This window comes from Montipora foliosa, chromosome 2 (genome assembly GCF_036669935.1).
Source record: "Montipora foliosa isolate CH-2021 chromosome 2, ASM3666993v2, whole genome shotgun sequence".
NCBI classification, from domain to species: Eukaryota; Metazoa; Cnidaria; class Anthozoa; order Scleractinia; family Acroporidae; genus Montipora; species Montipora foliosa.
The window spans coordinates 54,712,051-54,724,550 of NC_090870.1; the positions used below are offsets into that span (position 1 = coordinate 54,712,051).

A 12,500-nucleotide genomic window follows, 5' to 3' on the forward strand; every position below is an offset into this window, starting at 1 on the left:
ATTTTTTCCCTAGTATACCCTTGATCGATCAAATGTTCTTGTGAAGACAGTTGTTTTCTCGCCCTTCTCGTCTGCTCCGTTGTCAAGGCGACCAAGCGCAATGTGCGCTTGTGCTTACGCCAGTAATGGCTGACCGTTGAACGCAGTCGCAAAATCTGTCAACCAATGGAAAAGCGAAGCGCGCCTTCCCTCGAAATTTAGAAACAGAAATGGCGGCAAAGAACACTTCTTGTGGAACAGAGGTTCCTTCAATAGAAACTGAGAGAGAAGTTGCACCATTAGAAGCCCGGAAGAGGATGTCAGTATACCTTCTCTTTATTTTTACAAGCAGTGACCTGATTTTTTTTACTTGTACTGCTAATTAAAATCCAGGAATCATCTTTTAAAAGCGTTTTAAGGCTATAGCCATAATTATTATTATTAAAAGCTAGGCATCTTCCTTTTGAAACAGATCTAATTGTTCTGGAAAAGATTTCAAGCCTTCCTTGTTGACGGCAAATAGCTCAGACAGTGAATCGCAAATCGCTTCAAAGACTCAGAAAACTCCAACGTTTACAGGGAGACGGTCATCGCTGGCCTCAAGGTAATGTGCACAAACAGGGAAGACAATCTGTTCACAAACGTTGCTTTTATTTTTCAAATGTGCTAACCACAGGAACAAAAGACCCTTAGTTTCGACAGCCAATGAGGCTTATTTTACTTTGACTGGTGCATAAAACTAAACCCCTTTATCCTCAACAAAGTAAGGTTGCCTGGATCACAGGCAGCCCAAGCTCGGTGTACGATTTATAGACTTTGTATGGGAAAACATACTTTGAGCTTATAAATACTAAAATAAGCTGTAAATGGAGAAATAAAGTTCGCTTACCTCTACATACGGTTGTCCTCTTCTTTTCTGTGCAATCGGAGGGCAAACTTGTGTCCGTTTAGATGGGTTTGTGGCTTTCGAATTTTTGCGATGTCGTTAGTTGTCAATTCCCCTCATAAAGAGAAGAAAGGCTGGTGACTCGCGGCGATCTTGCCCCACAAATTGCTCTCGCATCACAAAGCAACGGTCCAAATTGCCATAAAAACACCACAGCTTTAAGGCCAGGTAAATTTCCTATCACATCAACTCAACTCCTGGAGCACACAGCGAGTTCTGGCGGATAACTATATGAGGGGAAATGACAACTAACCACATCGCAAAAATTCGAAAGCCACAAACCCGTCTAAAACGGACTCAAGTTTGCCCTCCGATTCCACAGAAAAGACGAGGACAACCGTATGTAGAGGTAACCAAACTTTATTTCTACATTTACAGCTTATTTTAGCATTTATAAGCTCAAAGTGTGTTTTCCCATACAAGGTCTAAAAATTGTACATCAAGCTTGGGCTGCCTGTGCCTGGATCGCCCAGGTACAAAAGTTGTTGGCAGATGTTGATTTTACTTTGTGAATGATTTCATGAGATTTAGTGTTTTGAATAACAGGTTTTCTTTGTGTTCATTTACTAGGAGTGGCTCCAAGTTAAGTCGGCCTTTCAAATCTCCTGTAAGTAACTAGTGTCTTCAGTTTACAGTACAAGTTGACATGTCACTGTCTACTGTTACTTTCAAGAATTCAGAAATCGAAAATTGTCGGTATTCAACAGTCAAAAAATGTAAATGCTTTGTTTATAGTGGAAGTGCACTTAGCTATCAAGCTAGGTCACAGGCACCCTACTTTTAACAATCTTGCCCGGGTTGCTTAAAGCATGGTTAGCGCTAACGGCGTTAAATACCATGGAAACCTATAGGTTTGATATCTCTTAACCAACGGTTAGCGCTAACCATGCTTTGAGCAACCGGCCCGTGAACTTAACAGAAACATGATTAATTAAGAACCCCAACTGGCAGGAGGCAATCAGTTGGCTATTTACAAAGCGTGGTAGAGTTGAATCCGGGACAACCAGAAACAAATCCAAACCAGTGGTTACAGTGGGATTTGAACCCGGGTCAAGTGCCCTTAAACCACTTGACCACCCCACCTCCTCAAAGGTAAAAAAAAGGTAAAGTCTGCATACCAGCCAAGTGGCCCATTAGGCCGGAGCTTATCCGGTTTCTGTGGCATGAAGCGACTAAGAGTATTTCTACTCCCCACCTGGATAGGATGCCAGTCCATTGCAGGGTTACGCCCGGCATTAAATTCGCAGGTACCGTATTTACCTGTGTATAATACGCACCACAATTTTGGACTGCATTTTTGAAAAAAAAGGTTCAAGCAGAAAACAGAGAAATTGTTCTTGCAAAACTAGCGTGAAAAAAATCCATTTCCTGGATAAGAAAACTTGTTCCGCTACTTACAACAGTAAAGTAAATAAGCCTAGACGTAAAGTGTTTAAAAACTGAAACCTTTATACAAACTCTAACTTGTTGTCAAAATCGAACAGTTCTCTCGCACAAGATTCATCATCGACAAGTTCATCTTTTTTGTCCATCCACAAGATTGTCTTGTGTATCATCAAGGTTTTTTTAGCACTCCATACTTGACAAAATATGACTCAATCATCTCTTAAGGATATTATGTCATGATGCACCAACGATCCACATAAAGCGATGATTTCTTCTGAGGGCATCTTTTGGTGGCCATTGATTCCATCCGCCATCCACCTCTTCCGAACCCTATCTTTACGTGGTTTATTAATTTTTTTAAAGAAACATTAAGGGGCTGCAGAACAGAGGTCAATCCGCCAAGAATTACTGCTAAATTGGTGTTTTCTCTGCAAATGCTGCTTTTATGCTTTCAGTCACACGAGCCTCAAAAGCATAAATAAGCAGGCTTCTTCTTCTTCTTCTTCTTCTTCTCCCCAGTGCACCACATGGACGGATTGCCTTCAGTGAAATTAACGAGTATAATTTATCAGACCGGAAGTGTAAACTCCAGTGAGTTTCGTGGCCATTTTGATGTTTCAATTAATTGCTCAGAAGTGAAGGCTATGTTGATCAGTTGTTCATTTAAACAGGAAGGTTAATTTATTAGTGAATCTAAATTTTTAAGCCTTACTTTTCAATCAAAAACCAATGTGTCTTTGTTTATATGTTCATGAGGGACACACGTCTAAAACAATGAATTCCATGTGTATTATACGCATCTCAATTTTCAGAGCTGTTTTAGTGGAAAATAAGTGCGTATTGTACACAGGTAAATACGATACCCATTTATGCACCTGTGGAGAGAGGCACCATGAGAGTAAGGTGTCTTGCCCAAGAACACAACACAATTTGTCCCCGGCCAGGGCCTGAACCCGGACCACTCGATCCAGAGTCAAGTGCCACCGCACCTCCCCCACCTCCTCAAACAGTTACACAAAATGTACTTAAGTTGGTTTTTAAGGGGTCTGGAAGTGTCATGTACTGGGTGTTAAGCAAAGAGCTGATGTCTTCCTTTCCAAGGCTTCTTCATATTAAAAGACTGATTTTGATGTATTAAAATTCAGTCCAAAACAAAAGGAATCATGTCGAGGCTCTAGGGAACAAATATAAGGATTTGTGTGAATTGATTCCCCAGAGCCTAGAGATGATGCCTTATTTTAATGTATAGAAAGTGGGGCTACACTGTATTTGGTCTTACTCAACCCACCAGATGTAATGATGCATACCATACACATGTATGCTTTTTTCATTTGCTTTTTCACTTGTCTTGGTTAATTAATTAACAAAGAGTCTCATCAAAGCATAATTGAGGTCACAGACTCACTCTCACTGTAGTATCTGATGCTTGGATGAAAGTTAATCATCCCTGAGATGTCATCTTTAGAGTTAGGACGGTGTCTTTTAATTCAAAGGTATAATTTTGTGGTTATGTGAATAAGTGGGAAAAGCAGATCTTAACAAGTGCTACTGAAATCCAAAAAGAAAATTGGGCATAACCACACATTTTTCAAAGATAATTAATTAATCAACAATATTTGTAAAAAGCTTTAAAATACAAAGCAATGTGTGGCATCGTTTAATATCTCTGGAAAATGCATGGTTACTGCTACTTTTCGCTTTGGATACCAAGAGTAAATACTAAGTTCTGCTTACTCCACATAATTTTAAACTGCGCAAAAATATCTCTGTATTAGTAAGCACCAACTGTAGGAAACTCGAGTATCTCGAGATGCACAGAACATAATTATGCGCAATAACAATAGTAGGCACCTTCCTTATTGTCAAGATCACAAACAACACACTTCTACACCACCTTCTGTCAAGGTCCATCATTCTTGGGTTCAGTGCATTAGTAAATTAGTTATCTATTATGAAGTTTACATATACTGGCAAAAACTAACGATAAAAGCGTCCGACGTTTCGGCGACATACTGGCGCCATTGTCAACTGAAGGGACACTAAATTAAATATACGATCTCAAGAAAAACTAAGAGTCCAGAGTCATTAATTTGCATGAGTTAGACAAAGACCTTAGCACGAATTGAGTCTGATTGTACATTTAAACACGGTCGTATTAATTGTTTAATGAGTAACATCTCATTAACAAGACAATGTACAATCAGACTCAATTCACGCTAAGGTCTTTGTCTAACTCATGCAAATTAATGACTCTGGACTCTTAGTTTCTCTTGAGATCGCATATTTAATTTAGTTTCCCTTGACAATGGCACCAGAATGTCGCCGAAACGTCAGACGCTTTTATCGTTAGTTTTTGCCAGTATATGTTTATCTAAATCATTGTTAATTATTATTAAGTGCTCTCAACAAATAGAGATCTGGCCCCACTTGTTCAAAGACTGGATAACTTTATCCAGTGGATCACTATCCAGAGTTAATTAAAAGTGAACATCACTTTACATGTAATGGCAAAAGATTTTGTACTTGCCTCTACTTGTGCTTATTTATGCATATTCACAGTTACGTGTACTGAGCAAATCTTTGGACAGATTTAAATGGATACCTTTGAACAACTGGGACCTGAATTGGTCAATTTTGCTACCTTGTGAGTCACCTATTAAACAGAGCCATAAAACATGTTTTTTTTTTGTCTGCTGAGTTGGTTGTGATATTGTTTTACTAAAAAACATTCAGCTTCAATCCAGAGAGCTACATGCACCTGATGAGGAAAAAGCATCATTGCTTGACCAGATTCAAACATTAGAAGAAAAGCTTGAAGTCTTGAATAAGGAAGTGGAAGAACTCAGTAAAGAGTAGGTAGATAGGCCTAATAGAGATGTTTAGCATAAGGCCACGATGTATGTAAATGATCTGTTATTAGTGAACTTAGTGGAAATACCCAGGGGATTAGGGGAAAAATGAGAGAGAGTGAGGTGAGCTTTATATTGTTGAAGACAAAATGTCGAGCAAATATCAAAAGTTGGATGTCAAAAACAATGAAACTAAAATCAACCAATTCTTCTTTTTAAGTTGCACTTAGTTATGGGGAACAGCCTCTTCGTTTTTTTTTTTTTTTTTTTTTTTGCCAAAGTTCCAGCAGGTTTTCGATAGCTTGGCTTTCCAGTGTTTTTTATTTAGTTTCTGAATGCGCGGCTCAAAAAATTACTTGCAAAACAGGACATATCACAAACACGATACATGCTCGAATAACTTCCTTTGAAATACAAACAGATCCCCTGGGTATTTCCACTAAGTCCACTAATAACAGATCATTTACATACATCGTGGCCTTATGCTAAACATCTCTTATAAGGCCTAACGAGGCGTAAGTTTAGCAATAGTAAAGGTTTTATAATGAGTGACCTGTACTTTAAACCTGTTGGTATTTCATATTAATTTTTTATAAACCTAGCAAATCCTATGGTTTACATGAATTTTACTTGGATTGGACAGACACATGTAGAAAGATATTTAATTTGTTAACTCTAAGTACCACAAAATGAGTGAATGTGCCATCTTATTAAATTTGTGGAAAAAAATACAAGTCTTTCATTTCAGGAACCTTGCTCAAACAAACCAATAATTACTTTTGTAAGGAGTAATTATTTCTTTTTTGTTTTAATGATTAATATCAATAACAACTATTGATATTATTGTTATTATTATTATTATTATTATTATTATTATTATTATTATTAACCCTCTGGTGATGTTATTTTACCATCATTCTACGAGACCACTCATTAAAATCCCAATTATCATGCAAATGATTAATTTTTGTTCTTTGGCATGAATGATGTCATACATGTAGTACCTTGTCTTGCCAACCCATCATTCCTTCCTTTGAGAAAAACATTATTTTACTTGTGGAGTCACCTGATCAAGCTGGCATCACAGGAAGACACCCAGTAATATTAGTGAACAAACTGGACGGAATTGAACTTTTGTGATAATAATTACGTTTTCAAATACCAGCATTAATTTTTGAAAGATGACAATTCTGGGAAAAAAAATAATCACAGCATTATCATTTTTGTTTTGCTTTTATTAGATACTGTGAAGGAGAGTTACAGGAGCACATAGACAAGCTTCATGAATACAATGAAATCAAGGATGTTGGTCAGCTAATCATTGGAAAATTAGGTTACCAAATCTTTTTTTCGTCCATGAAGTGATTATTTAATGAATGACATTACACAACACTTTGCAGCCATTTCTTTCCAGTTGTGAATTACATCAGTAGTTACAGTATTGTAAGTAAGTTTTCTTTTCATCAATTTTGTTTACTTTTTATATTAAAAGCTGAGATAGACGGAACAACCACAAAAGCTATGTATCAAGAGTTTGGACTGGACCTTGATGACTAGTTTCTGGTTAATCCTTCAGGTAGGACAATTTTAATGGTTGAAAATTGCATCTGTGAAAAGTGCAAAACTATGAGGAAAATGTAGTCCTCTGTAGCAATTTTGAGCAGAAAGATGGGCCATATAATTTATTTACTGATACTTGTAATTTATATGGATTGAATATAATATTGTTACTTTCTCTGTGCACAAGTTTTTGGATATTTTTGGCATCATTCACCAAGTCAATTGTTTCCTCTTACAGGACAATAGGCTTGTGCAGTCCCCACTCTGGATGAATGGTAAAATGCCGCCCATATTTCCTGCTTGTCTGTGTGAACATTGCACTCTTATTAATAGCTGCATCACTGGACACCTTGTACACAGGCAAGTGGTGCCAAGTCTGATACTGTTGACGCAAATGTACTGGCAGCCGCTGCCTGGCTTTCTGGTAGAATGACTGTTTGGTGATGTCTGGGGTCCTCTTTGGATTGGAGAGAAGTTTGCTCCGTGACAAAACAGTATTACTTCTGTGGCCCAGGGAACAAATCATGAACAGTGTTACAGATAAAAATTAATGTTAATAAGTATAAATCAAAAGAGGAAAAACTGATATTATAAAGTCCCTTAAATTAAATGAAAAAAAGATATTTCAGCCAGGGAGTTCATTAACATCAATTAAATTAGTAAATTTTAAACTTTGTCCTTTTGCCTGTTGTTTCATCTCTACTTTTTTTGCCAAAAGAAAAATGACAGATCAGCTGCAAACCCTAAAGACCTCCTGGACCAAAACGTCTATGGAAGTGTTCATAGTAAAACATTTTACTATCGCGACTGTGATCTCACATTCGCTATTATGGGGAAAATATCTTCGATAAAGATTTTGATCTAATCTAAGGACAGTGGATCAAATTTTCCAAAGCTTAAGGACGTTGCCTACTATTGTTATTGCGCATACGTTCTGCACGTCTCCAGATACTCAGATTTCCTATCGCCAGTGGTTACTAATACAGGGATATTTTTGCGCGGTTTAAAACTATCCGGAGAAAGTAGATCTTGGTAAGTACTCTTGGTATTCCAAAAGAAAATTGGGGGTAACCATGCATTTTTGACAGATAATTAAGCTTCAATTTGAGAAAGAACGCCATACATTGCTTTGTATTTTAAAGCTTTTTACAAATATTATTCATGAATTATCTTTGAAAAATGCGTGGTTACCCCCAATTTTCTTTTTGGATTTCAATAACACTTGTTAAGATCTACATTTTCTGCATAATCACACACCGGGGAAAAATATCTTTAATTAGTAGGCACCGTCCTTACTAAGGAACAAAGAACTTACGAAATGTATCAAAAGTACAGTGTAGTTAACTAAAGGCATCAAAATGTTTATTAACCCATTGACTCCCAGGGGTTCCCCATTGACAAGTAAAATCAGATTGAATGGGAGTCCAACGGTTAATGTTAGTGAATGAAACAAAGAACTGAAATGTTGACGTATTCTTAACCAAGTGTTTCTACCTAGGAATTGAAGATACTGGTAAATCAAAAAACTAGATCTATCATCTTGACAGTCACAAATAATTTTATTTTATTAGCCTGTATAGAAGTTTGTAATGCTGTTATTGCTAATACTTAATTCTTAAGGACTATGTGCATTTTGTGTGTAATAAATTATTATGTCACTATAAAGTCTTCTTATTTTTTAAGAGGCCAATTTCAATACGCTCAATTTTACTGTACCTAAAGTTCAATTTCAATTTCATTTTTACTGTTCAAGCAGTGTTCAGAAGTGCTTGGCATAAAACATCAGCAAATGGCACAGCAAAAGTCCAAATAAATGCCTTATTTGGAAAGGAAAAACAACTTTTAAAAAAGCAAGCAAAAAATAAGATGTGTTGGGCCAATCAAAGTTCAGTCCTTCAAAAATGTCAAAAGACAAAAAAAGGCACAAAATCCTTCTCAAGAGAGTTACTACAGTGTATCTAATGAGCACATTCAGCATTGTGATTAGCTCATTTGGATCCACGTGTGGGTTTCTGTTTTTAATAACCCTGATAACTGTGAATCTTCTAGAAACAAGGACCTTCTGGCTGCAATATTGAAGGTAAATATACCTGGCAAGTGCTTGTAGAGCTTCCTCAATTCTGCCACTGTCACAGATCTCACAGCTTTTCTCAGTGTGGTCATTGTTTAATTTCTGGCTGAGCATCTCCAGTTTGTCTGTTTTTACCCCAGAAAGAGTGCTGAAGAACTTGAGAGCTAGCTCACGTTCTTGAAACCAAAAGAGAAAGTAAACGATCCATGACCTTTCTTTACAATGCTAAACAACTTATAATAAGTATGTACATACATTACATTATTCATTTTGTTACTCCTTTTATAGAAAGAGTGAAAAATGCATGGCTAAATTACAGGTAATATGCAATAAATCAAAACATTGAAAAATTATTTAACTATAATTAACTAATTATGGTTATGACTGACATATTAATTAAAGTAGTGGTCATGTTGCTAAAATATACTGTAGAATGTCAGGTTGCCATACCACCCTTAAAATGGAAATGGCTTGAGCTCCCAGAAATGTAATGGAAATGTGGGCCAATTTGCTCTTCAGGCCAGGTTTAGAGTAGTTTTCAGTTGAGTGTTGAAAGTAATTAGATAATTACTTTGGGTTTGCATTACTTCACTCAGTGATTGGTTCAAAATTCTTGCACCACTTTTTCAACCAATCAGAAGTGAAACCAAAACCAATTGTGGCTCGTGTCTGCACATTTTCCCGCTCTTTGTGTCGGCTACGTGTAATTACTTTGAGTTTTGATTGGTTGAATGGATTGTCTCTGTCCTTCTTGATTGGCCAAAGTAATTACTTTGGTTTTGGTTTTACGACACTCATTTGAAAACCGCTCTAATTGGTTGCAATTAATATGGTCATGAAACACTTCCACTTTTTTCTGACTCAAGAAAGCTCTCTTACTGCTGAATTCCATCATTTTGCAATCAAGTGCGAGTATGGTGTGGATAATTTATAAGGAAAAAGTAAAGCAAAGTGAACCTTTGTGTGTAGCTGTTTTTAGCCATGATTCGACTGCCTCCAGTGAGTGGGGATGAACAGACTTCTTGATGGACTAAGAAAAGGAAAGGTTAGAGTTTTAGAAAAAAGAACTGAAATCATGGTTAATAATCATGATAATAATTTAATAATAATAATAATGATGATAGTTATTATAGTAATTATGGTGACCTTTGCTTATAAGGTGTCAAGTTTACTTTATAGCACTGAGACATAATAGATTAACACCCCAATCTGCGATTAATAACCACTTAATAACCGAAAGTGAGGTCATTACAGCAAAATCTCGAACGGAGGCCTTGTTGTATAGCGAGATTAATACAGCTAGGCCGAGGTTTGAGAATTTTGCTGTAACGACTGAACAGTCAAGGTTATTAAGTTGTTTAATTCATATGGCTAACAGAACGGTTCTTAATTAAAGAAGAAAAACTAAATGTGCATAATCCATAATTAGCCAATAATTGGCTCTTAGCCAATCAGAGTGTGCATCATATTGACCAGAAACACTGTCTAGCCATATATTAATAAAAATTAATTTATTAATACCAACTGAGGTTTGAATTTTGCTCATCTCAAGAGCCTTAACAATGTAATTTTATGCAGAAGGAAAACAAAATTTCATTTCATTTTCATTTCATTTATTTATTCGCCATAAGGGGTACAAGAGAGAGAAGAAAAAAAAAAGTCTTACTGTTTACAATCTCATGGCGAGGAAGCCCAAAAGAAGCCAGCAGGCTTATAGAGAATGGGCTCCCTCAGAGTCCATTCAATTGTATTTCTTTTTTCAGTCACAATCATGCAGATTACTATTTTCTTAACAAATTTTCCTATTTTTAGACTGTTTACAAACAAGTTAATACCTTGTCATTAATTGCAAGCTTTTTGGCTTCTTCCAAGTCTTTCAAAATGTTCTTATCTGGTGCAAGATGACAAGGAAAAAACAGCAACATTAATTATAGGGTATTTCCATGATGCCAAATATTTCAATTTACCTATATGGTTACAATATTATTGTAAACTAAAATTTAATGCAAAAAGAAGACTGTTTACCTTGGCTTTTCTGTTTAGTCAAATTTCTCACAGCTGGCAGAGGTGTCTATGAAAGTAAAAAAAAAATCCATTACGACAAGAGAATACACTGTACATGTACTTCATTTGAACATATACATGTAATGCAAGAGTGTTTATTATAAATTGAAGGGATAAATTCTCTTTTTATTGATAACCACTTGCTCTGCTGTTTCTATAAACACAATAAACGCTGATATTACTCAAAGGATATTCTTCATTTCTTTCTGCCAATATAGCAGTTGTATCCCCAATGTAGAAACTGAAAAGTACTACTGTGCAGCTATTCTGAGTTATAGTTTAACAAACAGGCCTTATACTGTAGTACTGTGTAAAATGATTTAAATTATTGCTATTGCAGTTTGTTTCATAAATCGAATCGGACACAAAAACACAGACACTCGTCTTTTACTTGACTGTGTTATGCGTGCTTGCATAAATATTATTGTAAAACATTGCTCATAAGGTGAGAGGAAGAACAGTTATGTGTCACTGACTTGAACTGGTGGTGTAGCTTGCCTCTGCGCTGGGCTTTTCTTCACAGAGTTAGCTGAGTCCAACCTTGGTACTGCATTTAAAAAGGGATTGTCATTATTAACTTGTTTGACTTTATTTGCATGAATTGTTAATTTCAGTTTAGTGTCCCCAATTAGCGCTCCAGTGCTAGAATGACTGGACACTTTATCCTTTCCTTTCCTTTTCAACTCTAAGCAAGAATAATAGTTGTAAAGGCTTGAAATTAAGTCTCAATATTTAAAGTGGTACTATGATCAAAAAATCATTTCCTTTTTTTCTTCAGATTTTGAAAGCGTGTTAATTCGCTTCACACCTAACTGGCAAAATTTTGAGCTTTGAGTTTTATCCAAAGCCTGTTTATTTTGAGTGTAAGTTTTGGATTTCATGGTCCGCCATTACTCAAGTTCAAAACTGGCCGATTGGACCTCAGAGGGTTGGATCTAGAGAAAATGACGTCATCTACTCACTAGCTTAAAATTTCAGCGTGTAAACGCAATTTATTATATATGCAAAACACGGGTTGAAAAGTCTGAAAGCCGAAACCCCTGTGCTGCATATTAATTAGGCCGCGTATACACGCATTGCATTCTTAAACTAGTGAGTGTTTGACGTCATTTTCTCCTCGACCCAGCTCTCTCAAGATTTTAAAGTTAGTAATGGCAGACCAATAAATAAGAAAATTCCAGCTAAAATAAACAGGTGTCTTTAAAATCAGAACTTAAAACTTGGGTGAGTTAGTGTTTAGTTAACATAGTTTTGAAATGCAAAGGAAAAACAAAATTTTTTTTTGGTCGTAGTACCACTTTAACAATTATTCGCCAAAGGCGAAGTGATTATCGATGAATATTCACCAACATGAAGTCGAGGTGAATATTCACCTATATTCACTGAGCCTGAGGCGAATAATTGTTTTAATTAGTATAAATTCACAGGTGATTATCTCAAAAAAGACAAAAAAAAAACATTTCAATGCGAAATCATCTTCACTTACAGTGGCAAAGCAACTACTGGCAGCCATTTTGTCCATTGAGGTGATTATCGGCTGATAATCCGAGATAGCGAGCCAATGAGAGCGTGCGATTTTGCATAATCACCTGATGTGTATTTATACTAATAATTATGGCTATAATGCTAATTGCAGCTAATGGAT

General features: G+C 36.2%; 3 protein-coding genes across 4 annotated transcripts in view; 1 reads left to right on the top strand and 2 right to left on the bottom strand.

Moving 5' to 3' along the window:
- Positions 1-86, bottom strand: part of LOC137993579 (outer dynein arm-docking complex subunit 3-like) — a 12,098-nt gene extending 12,012 nt beyond the window's left edge. The window contains exon 1 of the mRNA XM_068839517.1: positions 1-86. This exon is cut by the window's left edge and continues 65 nt beyond it. Within this exon, the coding sequence (XP_068695618.1) occupies positions 1-2 (2 nt within the window). The 5' untranslated portion in view covers positions 3-86.
- A 78-nt stretch (positions 87-164) lies between these two features.
- On the top strand, positions 165-7,095 carry LOC137993584 (DNA repair protein SWI5 homolog). Of its 2 annotated transcripts, XM_068839527.1 has the most exons (7): positions 165-298; positions 452-583; positions 1,496-1,532; positions 5,045-5,163; positions 6,402-6,493; positions 6,653-6,736; positions 6,959-7,095. In XM_068839527.1, the coding sequence occupies exons 1-6, from the start codon at positions 210-212 to the stop codon at positions 6,715-6,717; spliced, it is 534 nt and encodes a 177-aa protein (XP_068695628.1). In that variant the 5' UTR covers positions 165-209; the 3' UTR covers positions 6,718-6,736; positions 6,959-7,095. The 2 variants fall into 2 exon arrangements, with proteins under 2 accessions (XP_068695628.1, XP_068695627.1); XM_068839526.1 differs by lacking the exon at positions 6,959-7,095 and having other exon boundaries at positions 167-298; positions 6,653-6,735.
- The window catches only part of LOC137993582 (uncharacterized), a 10,032-nt gene continuing 3,906 nt past the window's right edge, over positions 6,375-12,500 (bottom strand). Inside the window, exons 4-9 of the mRNA XM_068839523.1 lie at positions 11,332-11,402; positions 10,817-10,862; positions 10,627-10,682; positions 9,749-9,821; positions 8,811-8,967; positions 6,375-7,223 (exon numbers count right to left, since the gene is read on the bottom strand). Coding sequence (XP_068695624.1) covers positions 6,953-7,223; positions 8,811-8,967; positions 9,749-9,821; positions 10,627-10,682; positions 10,817-10,862; positions 11,332-11,402 — 674 coding nt within the window. The 3' untranslated portion in view covers positions 6,375-6,952. The remainder of the gene's footprint in view (positions 7,224-8,810; positions 8,968-9,748; positions 9,822-10,626; positions 10,683-10,816; positions 10,863-11,331; positions 11,403-12,500) is intronic.